General features: G+C 35.4%; 2 protein-coding genes across 2 annotated transcripts; one reads left to right on the forward strand and one right to left on the reverse strand.

The window, feature by feature from the left end:
- The first annotated feature begins 4,544 nt into the window (after positions 1–4,544).
- Positions 4,545–5,150, forward strand: LOC125579950 (cilia- and flagella-associated protein 251-like). The gene is made up of 2 exons (XM_048743866.1): positions 4,545–4,728; positions 4,816–5,150. Exons 1-2 carry the CDS (start codon positions 4,545–4,547, stop codon positions 5,148–5,150), a joined length of 519 nt encoding a protein of 172 aa, XP_048599823.1.
- Positions 5,151–7,149: 1,999 nt separating this feature from the next.
- Positions 7,150–8,404, reverse strand: LOC106422451. The gene is made up of 3 exons (XM_013863243.2): positions 8,018–8,404; positions 7,661–7,929; positions 7,150–7,507 (listed from the first exon to the last, which is right to left on the reverse strand). The coding sequence occupies exons 1-3, from the start codon at positions 8,402–8,404 to the stop codon at positions 7,150–7,152; spliced, it is 1,014 nt and encodes a 337-aa protein (XP_013718697.2).
- Positions 8,405–14,243: the final 5,839 nt, after the last annotated feature.

Here is a 14,243-nt window from a genome sequence, read left to right on the forward strand (position 1 = left end):
GCAGTTTTTGCGGGAAAATGAGATTTTCGGTTTTGGTGGGCAACACGTTTTTTTTGTTTTGGCAGGTAAACAAAAAAATTCGGTTTTGGCGAGAAAAGAAGATTTTTCATTTTGAAGGAAAAACGATATTTTTCAATTTTGACAGGAAAACACGTTTTGCGATTTTTGCGGGAAAACACGTTTTTAGGGTTTTGGCGTGAAAACGCGTTTTTGCAATTTTTGCGGGAAAACATGTTTTTGTTTTAGCGGAAAATGTGTTTTGGGGTTTTGACGTGAAATCATGTTTTTGTGATTTTCGCATGAAAACACGTTTTTGCAAATTTGGCGTAAAACACGTTTTTCCAATTTTGGCGGGAAAATGCGTTTTGGGATTTTGACGTGAAAAATTAGTTTTTAGGTTTTCGCGGGAAAACGCGTTTTTTGTGGTTTTGTCAGTTTTCGTGTGTGACAAAATGATATTATGTTTAAGTTTGTAATTTGTGAATTACATTAAGAGCATAATAGACATTATACCTTTTTGAATGAACCATCTCCATTCAAATGATCCAAATTGGTTCAGCTGGATGGACTTTAAAATTAAGCCTAAATTTCTGAAAGTCATTCGGATGATCCATCTGGATGAGTTGTACTTTTAGTGCCTAAACAAACAAAACTCTCATCTTCATCCAAATGGCTCATCCGGATGGAGAAACAAACAGAGTCCTAGTATATTGAATGAATGTCTTTTAGGAAAAAGCGTATTTCCAGGATAGTTCTGGAAGACCATCAGAGAGGTTTAATATCTCCAAAATTTTCCTGCAAACCGTTAAACGATTAAGAGCTTTTACAATCCACAAATAGCATCTCTCAGACCAAGAAAAAATAGTTGGTAAAAGAGAGATCATGACGTACTTGTCATCATGGACATGAACTCCCCACTCTTCATCATGGAAAACAATGTAAGATCTGTCTTTAACATGAAACAAACCCAAAAACACCATCGGGTCTAGTCATAACAAAGGAAAAGATTCAAGGCGAAATAAAGTTAAGGACTAAGTCCATCAATGTAGGGAAATGACAAATGAATAATCATGTTTTTATGGTCATCGTACATTAGAGATCATGTGATCACAAAGCAATACTCAAGATTTGAGCTCTACATTGAACCACTAACTTCCAAACTTAATACCAAATCTTTAAACCACTCAAGCTCAGAATCATAAGGAGTACACTTACACTTCAGTTGCTTAACCATTAAAGCGAAGCATCAACTTCAATTGCTATTATAAGGAAGATTGAAAGAGGACTATTACTAGATTTGGGAGTGATCCAAGCGCATCTTTACGACCATCAGAGAAGCAATCACCGGCCTTTCCATCTCTCTCTTCCGTCACATTCCTTCTCAATGATGATGACGGGTTTGACCCACTACGCCGCAAAGCCCTATTCCCGCTCAAAAAATATGCCATACTTAACAATACGCCATACTTAACGGTGACGACCCGAAGCTTTCACAAAAGTTTTAGGAAGCTTAAGAAAAAGAGGTAAAACTCACATATTTATAGATTCTAATTCACACTGTAGAAGGTATGAGCGGATGTATTGAATGCGAAATCGTGTGAAGAGTGGAAAGATGCTATTAATGAGAGTCTTAATCACAACGGTTGGATGAACTTGATTACCTAACGGTGCCAGATTCTGAAAACCAGTAGCAAAAATGTCAAGCGATTGGCAGCCTCAAAAAGAGTTTGGTTGGCAAACACTGTTGGCTGTCAAACCGCCGGATCTTCATGAACAGTTAAAATAGACAGACGTTCTTCATCAGCGGCGACTCTTCCATTAGCGATGCTTCGATCAATTTTTGGAGAGGAAGACAATGTTGCTCAAAAAAGAGGACTTTATTCTCGATTGCCCCAGTAACTCCCATGCTTATTCTATTTTATCCCACCAATTAAAAACAATATAATTTTTAATATATTTTAATCAAAAACGTGGTGAAAACCGAAATTGCCCTTAATGAAACCAAGTATTTACAGGATCCAACCTAAACTATTTGACTCGACCCACTATAACCTGGATCCTTAACTAGACCCGCACATTCCTTTCTCTTTTCTCTTCCTTTGTCGTCTCTCCCTCTCTTCTAAAACTGAAAATTGAAAGAAAACCGGACCATCCTCCTCGAAAACCCTAGAACCAACGAACAGGATGAAGCCCACCGCATTCACTGCTTCTTCTCTGGTGTTCCCTTAGTCCCTCATGCCCTTCCTTGTTACTCTGATTTCATCATTTCCCCAAATCAGTGTGTGACCCTAGATCTGACGAAATCAATCGAAAAAATTGATCGAATCAACTGCTCCTGCTCTCCTACGGCGTATTCCATTCTCCCGCTCCTTCCGTCGGCGACGAAATCGACGGAACCCTAGACTTCATTTTCCATCTCCTGTTTTCGTTCTCGTCTCTTCCGTGTAAAAGTTATGTTCTCTCTCCAATTTTTGATTGATTTTGTTGTGGGTTTGAAAGTATTGTGGTTGAAAATCGGTTAGGTTCAGATTTTTTTTCAGATTTTGGATTACAGAGACTGAAACTTGGACACGTTTGGTTTTGAGGTTATAGAGATTGAAAGTTTGGTTTCAGATTTGAGATAAGTCTAGTGATTATTGAAGACTAACTGTTTTGGTGATAGAATGTTTGATATGTGAAACCGAGTTGAGTGATTGAATGTTTGTGATATAGTGATCGAATTGATTGCTTGGAGTTTTATTATTGAATGAATGGTTTTGGGTTTTGAGATCAGACAGTTCATAAAATTGGAAGAATAAATGAATGATCTATTTTGTTGTCAATGATTTGGAGTCACTGTTTTCGGGACTGAATGTTTGAAAGTTTGAAGATGTAATACCTGAAGGAATGACTTGAGATTAGGCAGATCATGATACTATAAGAATCAATGATTTATTTTGTAGATATTTCATTGAATGGGTTTGTTAGCTTTGGTGGTTACTGAACGTTTATTGTGTATGTATATATTCAGGGGATCAAGATATTGAGAGGCTATAGATAATGGCAGGCCGAGGTCGAGGGAAAAAAAATCTCAGCAGAGAAAGTCCACAAAAAGAAACAGTGCTCCTGTAGAAGAGCAGCATGTAGAAGAGCTTTCAACAAGGAATGATAGTGATGATCTGTCAGCACGCGGAAATGAGTTCACCCAGACGTGTAAGATACAAAGCAAGTGCTATGTGACCGCGACGGTGAAGATCCTGAAGAAGGCTAGGTGTAAGCCTGAACTGGAGTGGTTTAAAAACCAACCTCAGTTTTTCCATTTTTTCCACATGCCCGATGAACCAAACTTGAAGCTGCAGGGTATGTGGATGCTTCTACTGCGCACTGTTCCTTTACACGAGTCAGAGGACACATCTTGGTTTGTTGTTAATGGAGTGCCCATTCGGTATTCAATGAGAGAGCATGCTCTCATCTTGGGATTGGACTGCCATGACTACCCGGCTAAGTATAAGAAGATTGGAAGCTTTGCGTTGGTAGACAGGCATTTCAAATCACATAAGGAGATCACGATGATATATGTGAGAGAGAAGTTGTTGAGTATGAGTGCGTGTGGGGATCGACTCAGGATGGTGGTGCTTTACTTCTTAGGCACGATTATCAGAGGGAAGGGAAGGTATAATGCCCCTTTTGACCCTTTCATATTAAGAGTCGTCAACGATGTGGAGGTTTATAAAACCTTTCCTTGGGGTCGCTTGATGTTAGAAGATGCTCTCCGGTCCATCACTCGCGTGATGAAGCATCTGAAAGGGAAACTTAAGAATAATGTCAACTTTTCCGGGTTCATAATTCCTTTGGAGGTAAATTTTACTTCTTCTTATGATTTTTTTTTTCTTTCAAGAATCAGCTCTGAGTGTTTTGTTTTGACAATCAGATCCTGGAATTTAAGTGTATTCCAGCTCTGAAAGCACGATTTAGAGAAGGTGTAGATGGCTGTATGAGTAAGTGTCTGAGGATGTGTAAAAAGCGGTTCCAAAGTAACAACATGAAGGGTTATCCTCTTGACGATTTGTACGACACACTTGGAGAAATTAAGGTATGTGTTGAGTGTTGTTTTGTTTCTATTAAGTGAGTGGGATACAATATGTGTTTGATATTGTTTTGGTATAAATTTTCAGGTTATTGATAGTGTTCTTGTTCCTAGTGTTGATGAGGAACCTCTCATGGAACGCATAATGGATGGGGAGCCAGACTATGAAAATGAAGAAGGCGTGAGTAATTTGTGGAGCGCATGGCTGACTGTTAAGGAGAAGCCTATCTTTTGGCAAGAACTCTATGAGTTAGATGTAGCTGCAAGGGAGTTTCCTCAGAAGAAAGACAAAAGGAAAGTGCATGAAGAAGCATCCTCCTCTAATACAAGTTTGGAGGACGTTTTGAAAGGGTTTGAAGAGAAGTTGATGACATGTTTGAGTGAAGTGAATGGGAAGGTGGAGAAAATGAACAAGAGGCTTGGGAAGATTGAAACTTGCCAAGTTGTTTAAAAAAAGAGGTGTAAGAGGATGAAGGCAATGGAGAAGAAGCTTGAGAAGATTGAACATTACCAATATTATTTAAAAAAGAAGGCCAAGAAGGTGGAGACATTGGACGGGAGGATTGATAACATTGAGAAAGAAATGAAGGAAATGAAAGAAATGGAGGAGGATAACGAGAACAATGAGAGTTTCGACTACCAAGGCATGGATTATGACTGGGGTGGGTAGCGGAATGACAGCAATGGAATGGACGCAACAACCAAAGAACCTGAAGATGCAGATATGGTTGAAAATACATAGGTGGTAGAAGAGAAAGAGAGTGAAGAAGAGACTCAGAAGGATGATAGAGGTTCTGAGGAAGAGACGGAACCTGAACCTGAAGCAGAAGCTGAAGAAGACAAAGAAAAAGAGGATGAGAAAGAGAGTGAAGAAGAGGCTCAGGAGGACGGTAGAGGTTCTGAGGAAGAGAAAGAACCTGAACCTGAAGCAGAAGCTGAAGAAGACAAAGAAAAAGAGGATGAAGAGGTTGAGAATGAAAAAATACCTGAGAAAGAACCTGATGAGGTTCAAGGTGAGGTTGAGATGAATGAAGCCAATGAGATTGAAGAAGAGGTTGAAACAGAGGCTCGGGTTGAAGTTTAAACCGAGAAAACTCCTACACCACCACGTGGTAGGACTAAGGCAGCAGCCGCGAGGAGACAAGTCCTTACAACACCAGAGAAGTTGTTCGAAAAGGCTGAAAAAATGGTGGAGGAAGAGGTGGAAGAACCTGAGGAAGAGGCTGAAGAAATGGTGGAGGATGAGGTGGAAGAACCCGAGAAAGAGACTGAAAAAATATACTGAGGAAGAAAAGCAAGAGTGGTACATGGTTGTTTACGAAGGCAGTACTTGTGAAACGAAGGAAGCTGACAAGGGAGCAGCCAAGCCTTCTGGAACTGGGGTCAAGCATAGGCCAAAGCAAATGGCGTTGAGGAAGCAGGCTCCTAAGCAGGCTCCTAAGCCGTGGGGTAGACCGAGAAAGGTTACTCAACCAAAGAAGTTCACAACGCCAGAACAGACAAAAAGGATATATTCACGTTCACAGTGGGTTTCCACTCCTTTCACTGAAGCTAACACTGATGAGATTGAAGGGCGCAAGAAGAAGCCTAGAACAAAGGCGTAGAAGACAAGAAGATTAAAATATTTTGGGTGTTTAGTATTTATCTCGGCTTTGTTGTGAACTTATGTAAGATGTTATGTTTTGTTGCTTGCTGGTCTGTAAAACTTGAATGCTATTGTGTTGTGTGATTCTCTTGCAACAGGTTTGACCCAATTGAGGACAAGACAATCTAAGTCTTAAGAAAACACATTTGTACTACTAGGTTTATTATATATTACTAAGACAAACACATTGTCAACACTTTAAGAAAAAGAAAAAATATAAACCTAAGACACATATCTAAAACGTGTAACACATTGGTAACACTTTGTTGGAAAAACTGGCACATGTCTACAACGTATAAAATATAATATTAAACAAAAATGTTTGAATATTAAAGTAATATTTATCTTACTCTTAGTAGTACTCAAGGAAGTAGTAATATTTCATTCTTCATAGTAATAATTTTGTAAATTAGAACATTTTTTAGTAATACAACCTCAAGAAATTAAATTTATTAGTAATACAAATGTATTTAGAAAATTTTAGATTATATATAACATATTGGCAGAATTTGTTTTCAGAAAATGTGTATTTTCTGAATTTCATCCCATTATGGCATTCTCATCAAGACATTAGTATAGAAGTAGTATGATGTTTTCTATAGAAATGAGAAGTTTTCAACTAATTTGAGAATTTTAGAGTATTTTATGTCTAATTTGGCAAATAAACACAAATATGACCATATAATCTCGTAATATATGAGATATGTTTTCTAAAAATAAATAATAAGACGAAAACAAAGGTTCTTAGAAACATGCATACTACATAGTAATTCAAGGTAGTTCAAGGTAGTCCTAGGTAGTACATAATAGTACATATTTCACATAGTAGTCCATAGTAGTACTTATTAGTCCATATTACACATAGTAGTTCCAATAGTACCGAATAGTGCAACGTTACCTAGTAGTTCAAAGCACAAGAGTTCCATGTTACTCAGTGGTGGCAGAAGTACTTCCACATTCAAAATACTCATACAAATGTCCGCCTCTCCTTCCCCTGCCCCTGCCTCTTCCCCTTTCGCGTCCTCTTCTTCGTCCACGAGATTCTCCGACTGATGGAAATCTTTGCTTTTAAGTGCGCTTTTATTTTTTTCATATATCGGGGGAAGAACTTTAAGTGCTCGAATTTCATCTGGTATGACCCATTCAGACATATGAGGAACATGATAAATCGTCCTACAGTATGCCAATGCCCACAACTCCACCAATAGTATTTCGAACAAAACTCTTGTATATGAAGATCTCTTCCTACGCTCAAGAACTTGGCAGCAGCAGCAGCATGAACACATGAGATTTTGTCTATATCAAAACACCTCTAGGTGCACATATTTCTTACCAATTCAAACGTATAAATCTTTCCGTCACTACCATTGACATTGTACTCAAGGTGGAAGCTGTTTATCTCAACAACATCTAAACACCTCGCTTCCATACATCTTTTTCACAACTCCTTTTCCACTGTTGGCACAAGCTTCTTTGTGACTGGTATTTCAGCTGCCTTCTTCCTATGTTTGTTAAACCATTCAGTCATTTTCTTGATGATAACATCAATTTTCGGTAGCAAGAAGAATTTCTTCGCTTCCCGAAGAACACCATTAATGGATTCTGCTGCATTAGTTGTGTTAACATTGTATCTGTCTCCTTCAAAGTAACATCTTGCCCATTTTTTCACTTCAACACTTTTCTCTAGATACGCCGCAGCAGAAGGATATCTTCTGGAAAATGCATCATAGAGATCATCGAACTCAGCCACTGTATAAGCATGTGCACACTCTGTAAACTTGCTTGCGCAAGCGTCTCTTTTGTTGAAAACATGTCCTTTGACATTTTAAGACAAATGCTAGATACAATACCCATGTGCAGCCATTGGGAACACCTCACGTATTGACTTGATCAAGCTTTCATTTCTATCCGAAAGAAACACCTATTCGCCTTCATCTGATATCACTGACCTCAACTTATTCATAAACCACGTCCAGCTTTCGTCTTTCTCACCATCAACTACACCAAATGCGATAGGGTAGTGGTGACGATCAGGATCTTGAGCCGTCGCAACAAGCAGAACTCCACCATAAACATGCTTAAGATGTGTTCCATCCACAATGATAACTTTCCTCATCGCTGCGAACCATTCTATGGAAGCTCCAAATGCGAAAAATAGATACTTAAATCTTTTCGCCGCATCCACTTCAACATAAATTACTGAGTCAGGATTCTTCAACTTAAGCATGTACATATAGGAGTGTATCGTAGAAAAACTCTGTTCTGGAGTACATCATAGAAAAACTCTGTTTCGGAGTACCTCAGACTTCATTAGCAGCCATCCTTTTTCCTCTCCATGCTGTGGCATATGACACATCAACACCAACCTTGTGGGTAACCATACTGAGCAGATCATTTGGTGTTGGTGCGTTATATCTACCGGGATATTCTTCACTCAAAACTGATGCGACAACCTGTGGTGTGCCTCTCCTTCTATTTCTAAGGGTACTTGTAGTTACTATTGAGCATGTATGAGACTTGTTGTAAGTTCTAACCGTCCAAAGATCTGAATTCTTAAGCTTTACTACACGCAAATACCACTTGCAACCTTCTTTGGCTCCTCGACATTTTGCCACAAATCTCACAGTATCGGACTTAAATGTTTCATACTCAAAACCATTCTTATGTGCACCCCTCTGAACTAGAACTTGCATGGCTACCTTTGTTCTGAATTCTTGACCCTTAACCAAATCGAGACCATCATCTCATTCTTCTTCTACTGTTGTCGTGGCTTCAACTCCTGCTCTTGCAGCTTCAACTCCTGCTCTTGCAACTTCAATTACCGCTCTTGCAGCTTCTTCTTCCACTCTTACTTCTGTTCTTTCATACCCATGCTCTAAATTCTCATGCATTTCAATGTTTTCATGTTGTTCGGCTGTGTAAAGCACGACCACGCCATCAATCTCATGATCCTGGTCAGTTCCATCTTCCTCAGTTCCATCATCCTCGGTCCCATCAGAAAGACCAACATAGCTATCATCAGTTCCATCATCATTTCCATCAGAAACACCAACATAGCTATCATCAGTTTCATCATCATCTCCTGAAAGTGACATACCACCATATGTATCATCCATGTCGCTGCTGATCTCCACATGTAAAACTCTTCTACATTTATCATGATTTACTTGCATGTGATAACCCAAAACGTCTTCATCACACCAAATATATGATGGCTTGTTCGAATACAATACCATTGGAAAGTAACTAATCTTCACCATCCCATCTCCATTTGCCTTAATCTTTCTGCATATACTCTCAACCAATTCAGAATACGTAATCTCTTCCACAGCTGTTTTCATCACTAGAGTTTGAATTTCATCTTCTCCTGAGATCCATCTTCTCTCACCCCCATCTTTGATGTAACTTCCTCTGTAATCAAAACATATGATTGTAGTAGGAGAGGCCATAGATTACCTGAAACAAAAATTATGATTAGTTAACCGTTTAAAGAATCTAAGTTGTCCAAGATCTTTGGTACATACTCGATTTAGTAATACAAGTAATACACGTTTTCGCTGAGTAGTACTAGTAATTCCAGTAGTTTTTATAAATTTTCATTTTTGTTGATTTAACTCTTTTAACTGACCAAGGGGGTATTATACAACCCACAATATCGTCTACCAATATTGTAATGTATTATTTTGCTTTAAAACAGTGAAAAATTAGCAGAAATATACAAAATAGTCCTCAAACATCATTTTCATACCAATATACCTAAAACTTTAATCTTTCAACGGTTTAAGTCTGATTAATCAACAAATAACGTGTTACAAAACCCACATTATCGTCTAACACCATTTTTATGTTGTTTCCTATCAAAATCGTGTTAAAAAAAAAGAGAATCTTCTTCAAATTTTATTTTCATTTTTCTTTGAAAACTTTCACGATTTTTACAGCTAAGTTTTTTTTGTTTTTTTCGTTACTCATAACACATAGAACATAAGTAGTAATATTAGTATGAAAATTTCATGGAAAAATCGTACCAATTTTCTTCAAAAGAACCTTCAAAAAACGCCAATGGAGCTTGAAGGGGAAGAAGCATTCGCAGGTGGTTGGAAAAAAAAAAGCAAGATATGAGAAAAAAGAACAAGATGGACAACTGTGGGAAGGAGAGAGATAGATGGGGTGTGGGGTCGCATGTTAGGTGTCCAATTAATTATGGATTTTATATGGGATGAGGGATCCGCTTTTTATTTTTAAAATTAGAAATAAGGCGTGGGGTCCGCGAGAAATATATAATAATATAATAGTTGAGGGTAATAAAGAGAGGGGAAATATGATATGGTAGTTAGAAAAGAATTGGGGTAATGAGAATACAAAATTTCCAAGTGTGTCAATATAGATTACTTTCCAACAAAGAAGAGGAAGACAATATACATGGGGCTGGGAAATAAAAAATAATAAGCCCAACTTAGGAATCTTGTACAATTATGTAAGAGGAACAATATGAGTAAAAACATTGAAGCCCAAGAATGATTTATACGTAAATAAAATGTTAAGTGCCATGCGTCGCAGTATCCTCTTCTTATTTTCTGACGTGGCAGCAGAAAAAGAAGGGAATAGTCTTCTTTATATAATAGGATATTGTTTTACTAGGGTAATACATAGCTTGTATACAAAGTTCCGGATATTTTGTAGTTAACATATGATGTATTTGTTGTGTTATTGAAAATTAATTTAATTGCAAATATCGAGTACTTAATATTTTTTTTGTCAACATCAAGTACTTAATATATGAATATAGTTATTGGAAAAATGAGTATAATACATAACATGATAAAATAATCCAAATAGTTAGTGTAATTTTATATACGTATACAATCAAGGAGCCATCGACATGAGAGTCAAAAACGATATGAAAATAATCCGTCCAAAATTCCGATTAGTTCCATTACTTTTATTTTTTTGTGTAACGATTCAAACTTCTTAAATTTTTATCAAAATTTTATATTGATAACTCATTTCACGTAAAACACATATTATTACCTAGTATTTGTTAATTTTAGACAATATAACACAAATTTTTATTATATTAAACTACTAATATATAATTTTAAACATACTACAGGACCCATTTAATCAAAAAAATATTTTCATAATAAATTAATAGAAATTAAAGAAATGTACAATCAAGTTTAATAATGTGTCGAGGTCTAATGCTGCATATATTTGTTCAGCAAACTGTTCACAAACTATTTGCATATACATACCGGGTTCTTTGTTTTTCTTCAATATTAAATTAGTATTTTCACAATGCTCACCAATCTCATTATCTTGTGCTTGTTCAACATCATTCGGGATAACAATGTGGTCAAAGTCATAGTATTTTAAATTATCTGAGGAATAAAACTATGGAAATCCATCGTAGCAAATATTACACTTCTAAGTGTGGAAATATCATGCTTAGGAAATCCATTAAGGACCCTCCATTTTTTTTTTCCAATTTCTAATTGTTCGTTTGATAAAAAACAAAGTGATGCATGCCACTTATTAGATATTTATTTACTGGTTCGAGGTGGTTTGCGATTTGAGAAATCTTGGAAATGATATATTCTATTCTCTCTGAATTTCTTTAGATATGCAGTTAATTATACGCGCCTATTAGTAAATCCAAAATCAATAAGATAATATTTATTTTCCAGAAGTACATGAAACATTGGATCATCTCGTGTTACGGTTGCCAATACTTGGGTATTATGGGCATATCGCCATTCCGACATAAAATATGTGAAAGCATGTCATAATCACATATGCCCCAAACATTAAGGCTAGAAACTCCTTTTCTGTTTATAAATTAAAAAAAAAAATTTGATATGGTGTAACCATAACTGGTACATATGTTCCATTAAGTCCACCAAAAAATCCATGAAAATATGATACATATTTTGTATCTCTTTGGAAATGGTTGGAGATGGCTGTAAGTTCTTGGGACGTTTGTGTGTGTATGTAATCTACAGCCATGTGTTCCATTGCTTGAAGAGCATCATGAAATATTCACCAAATTGTTTCTTGCGAATGGTCAAACCTTAGTGCAATATAACGTTAAATATCATCTTGGGCTCAAGGGATTAGAAATATTGCAACACTCTCATCAAGGCTTATGTGTATTCAGACTTCTAACACATAGTTTTTATGCAGTATTTCACATAATTGTGTGAGGGCCTCCGAAATCATCATAATAAGTGTTTGATATGAAATTTTATAACAGCAATTTTGAATTTGTATAATAAGTCATCATTTTTCCTGATCTGAACTTGTGGGTTGCTTATAAAATTATCTTGTATAATATTTCAGCATAGGAGATATGCATGTCTTCATGGCTTCATCTAATCTAGTAATCAACTACTCTGACATTAAGATTTTCAATTCCGTTTGAAACATCTCTAAAAATAATTAATATACAAACTAGAAGAAAAAATTGAAGAAAAAATAATATCTACTTAACTATAAACTAGGGTTAAACCCAACTTACGGGTGGTGAGCAAGTGAAAAAACAATAGAAAATATATTGTAATTCTCATATACATCTAAAAATATTTAGTTTAGTCTCATTTAATGTAATTTTTATTTTCTTGTTAAAAATAACATGTTTTTATAATTAATATGAGAATATTTAATTAATGTAATTTTTTCATTATAATGTTTGTTAATTGTTTTTGTAAAAGTAAGTAAAATTACTCGCAATTACTTTTGAAATTCAATAGATAAAGCATTGATTATTTTTCCTCTTATAGATATATTTGGATACGTTGGTAATTTTATTTTATTTTATACATTTTCTTTTAAATTTATTGATTTGAAAATGTGAAAATTAAATTGACGTAAACTTTGTTTTCTAAAATAGCTAGATAGCAAAACAATCCAATATTGATCGTTACTATTCAAAATATACATAATAATCAAAACAATTAATCAAATAAACCATATCATCCAATTTTATTAAGATTTTTTAACAAAATATTATTGCCTGACATGGACCAACCAAAAAATAATTATACTTGTATTAAGTTAAGAAGACTTTCATAAATATGGATGAATTAATAACTTTCATAATAATGAAGTTATAAGGTATTAAAAACTGATAAAATAAAGTCAATCTGTTGAACATAATTTGTATAAAATGTAAAATGGTTATTAATTATACTACGACATGACTACACATATGGACATAAGTAATTTATCGAGAACTACACAAAATATATAATTCATATGATAATATCTTTGAACTATTTATTATGTGTTATGTTGCTAACACCATTAATATCTTTCCCATAGCTACAAAAATGTGTCGGATTTGGAATCTATCAGCAATTGATGGATGTCCGACAACCTAACTGTTAGATACAGACCATAATACACATACAAAAGATCAATAAACACAATAAATATGTAGATTAAGCATTCAAATGCAATGTTATACAACTGATATATTGTGGATTTTACTAGTTTGTAGTCATAATATCTCTTATTTAGAGTCTCTATGTTATGTTTCAAGTCTATTTTAGAGTCTTTTCAGACCTATAAATGTTTTGGAGCATTTTGGAGATCATTAAGCTATTTGGAGCATAATGATGAGGAAACTCGTAGCTGTTCAAGAAAAAAGAAGATAAGGTCGAGAATTGGAAGAAGTGTTGATCGACACCTTCCTTGCTATCAGTCAACACCGATACGAGTGCGGGCCGGCTCTATTTCCAAAATCAAGTTTGTATCAACAGTCTCCAAAAATTATAAGAATACCCATGGCCCACTTTATTCCTAATATATATGGTTTTAAACAATTGTTTAGGATAGCATACTTAACACACATTCATAGAGCACTATTATTCTTTGAAGTTTATTGAGAAAATATTAGAAGACTTCCTCAGAGATTTGATTGGAACTCCAGCATTTATATCACTATTTTTAATGCAATTCTTTCGGTTTATCTCTATGTCTTGCTTTAATATGCATGAGTAGTTTACTTGTTAGATTTAGGATTTTCTAGGGTATTGATGAACTTATAAAACATAAAAATGCTAGAGTGATTTATTTGGATCCTTCATATGATTGATCTTATTGCTTGTATTTTAGATTAGCTACCTAGAAACATAAACAAAGGATAATCGACAATTACAAAAGTGGGTTCAACTCCTAAAACTAATCCTGCTGAGCTATGTTGTTAAATGCATACGAGAACTGTTTACATAATTTAGTGAATAAATCGATTTGAATGTTAATGCGTGTCTAAAAGAAGTAAAATTGACACTCTTCCCAATTCGCATAAGAGAGTTGGAATTATAGGATTTAGACATCTGCTTAGACTCACATCGAGAGCTAGATATCTTACTATGGAATTCGAGTTCAAGGACTGTTTTTATCACACCCCTAGCATCAATAAACTATTGTTTTGACTGCCGGCATGAAACCCTAAGTCTAACGTTTTTCCCATATATCTCACAACTGAAATCTATTATTTACAATTTTTTTTTTACTTCTTTCAATATTTATGCA

The sequence above is a fragment of the Brassica napus genome, chromosome C1 (genome assembly GCF_020379485.1).
Source record: "Brassica napus cultivar Da-Ae chromosome C1, Da-Ae, whole genome shotgun sequence".
Lineage (NCBI taxonomy): Eukaryota > Viridiplantae > Streptophyta > Magnoliopsida > Brassicales > Brassicaceae > Brassica > Brassica napus.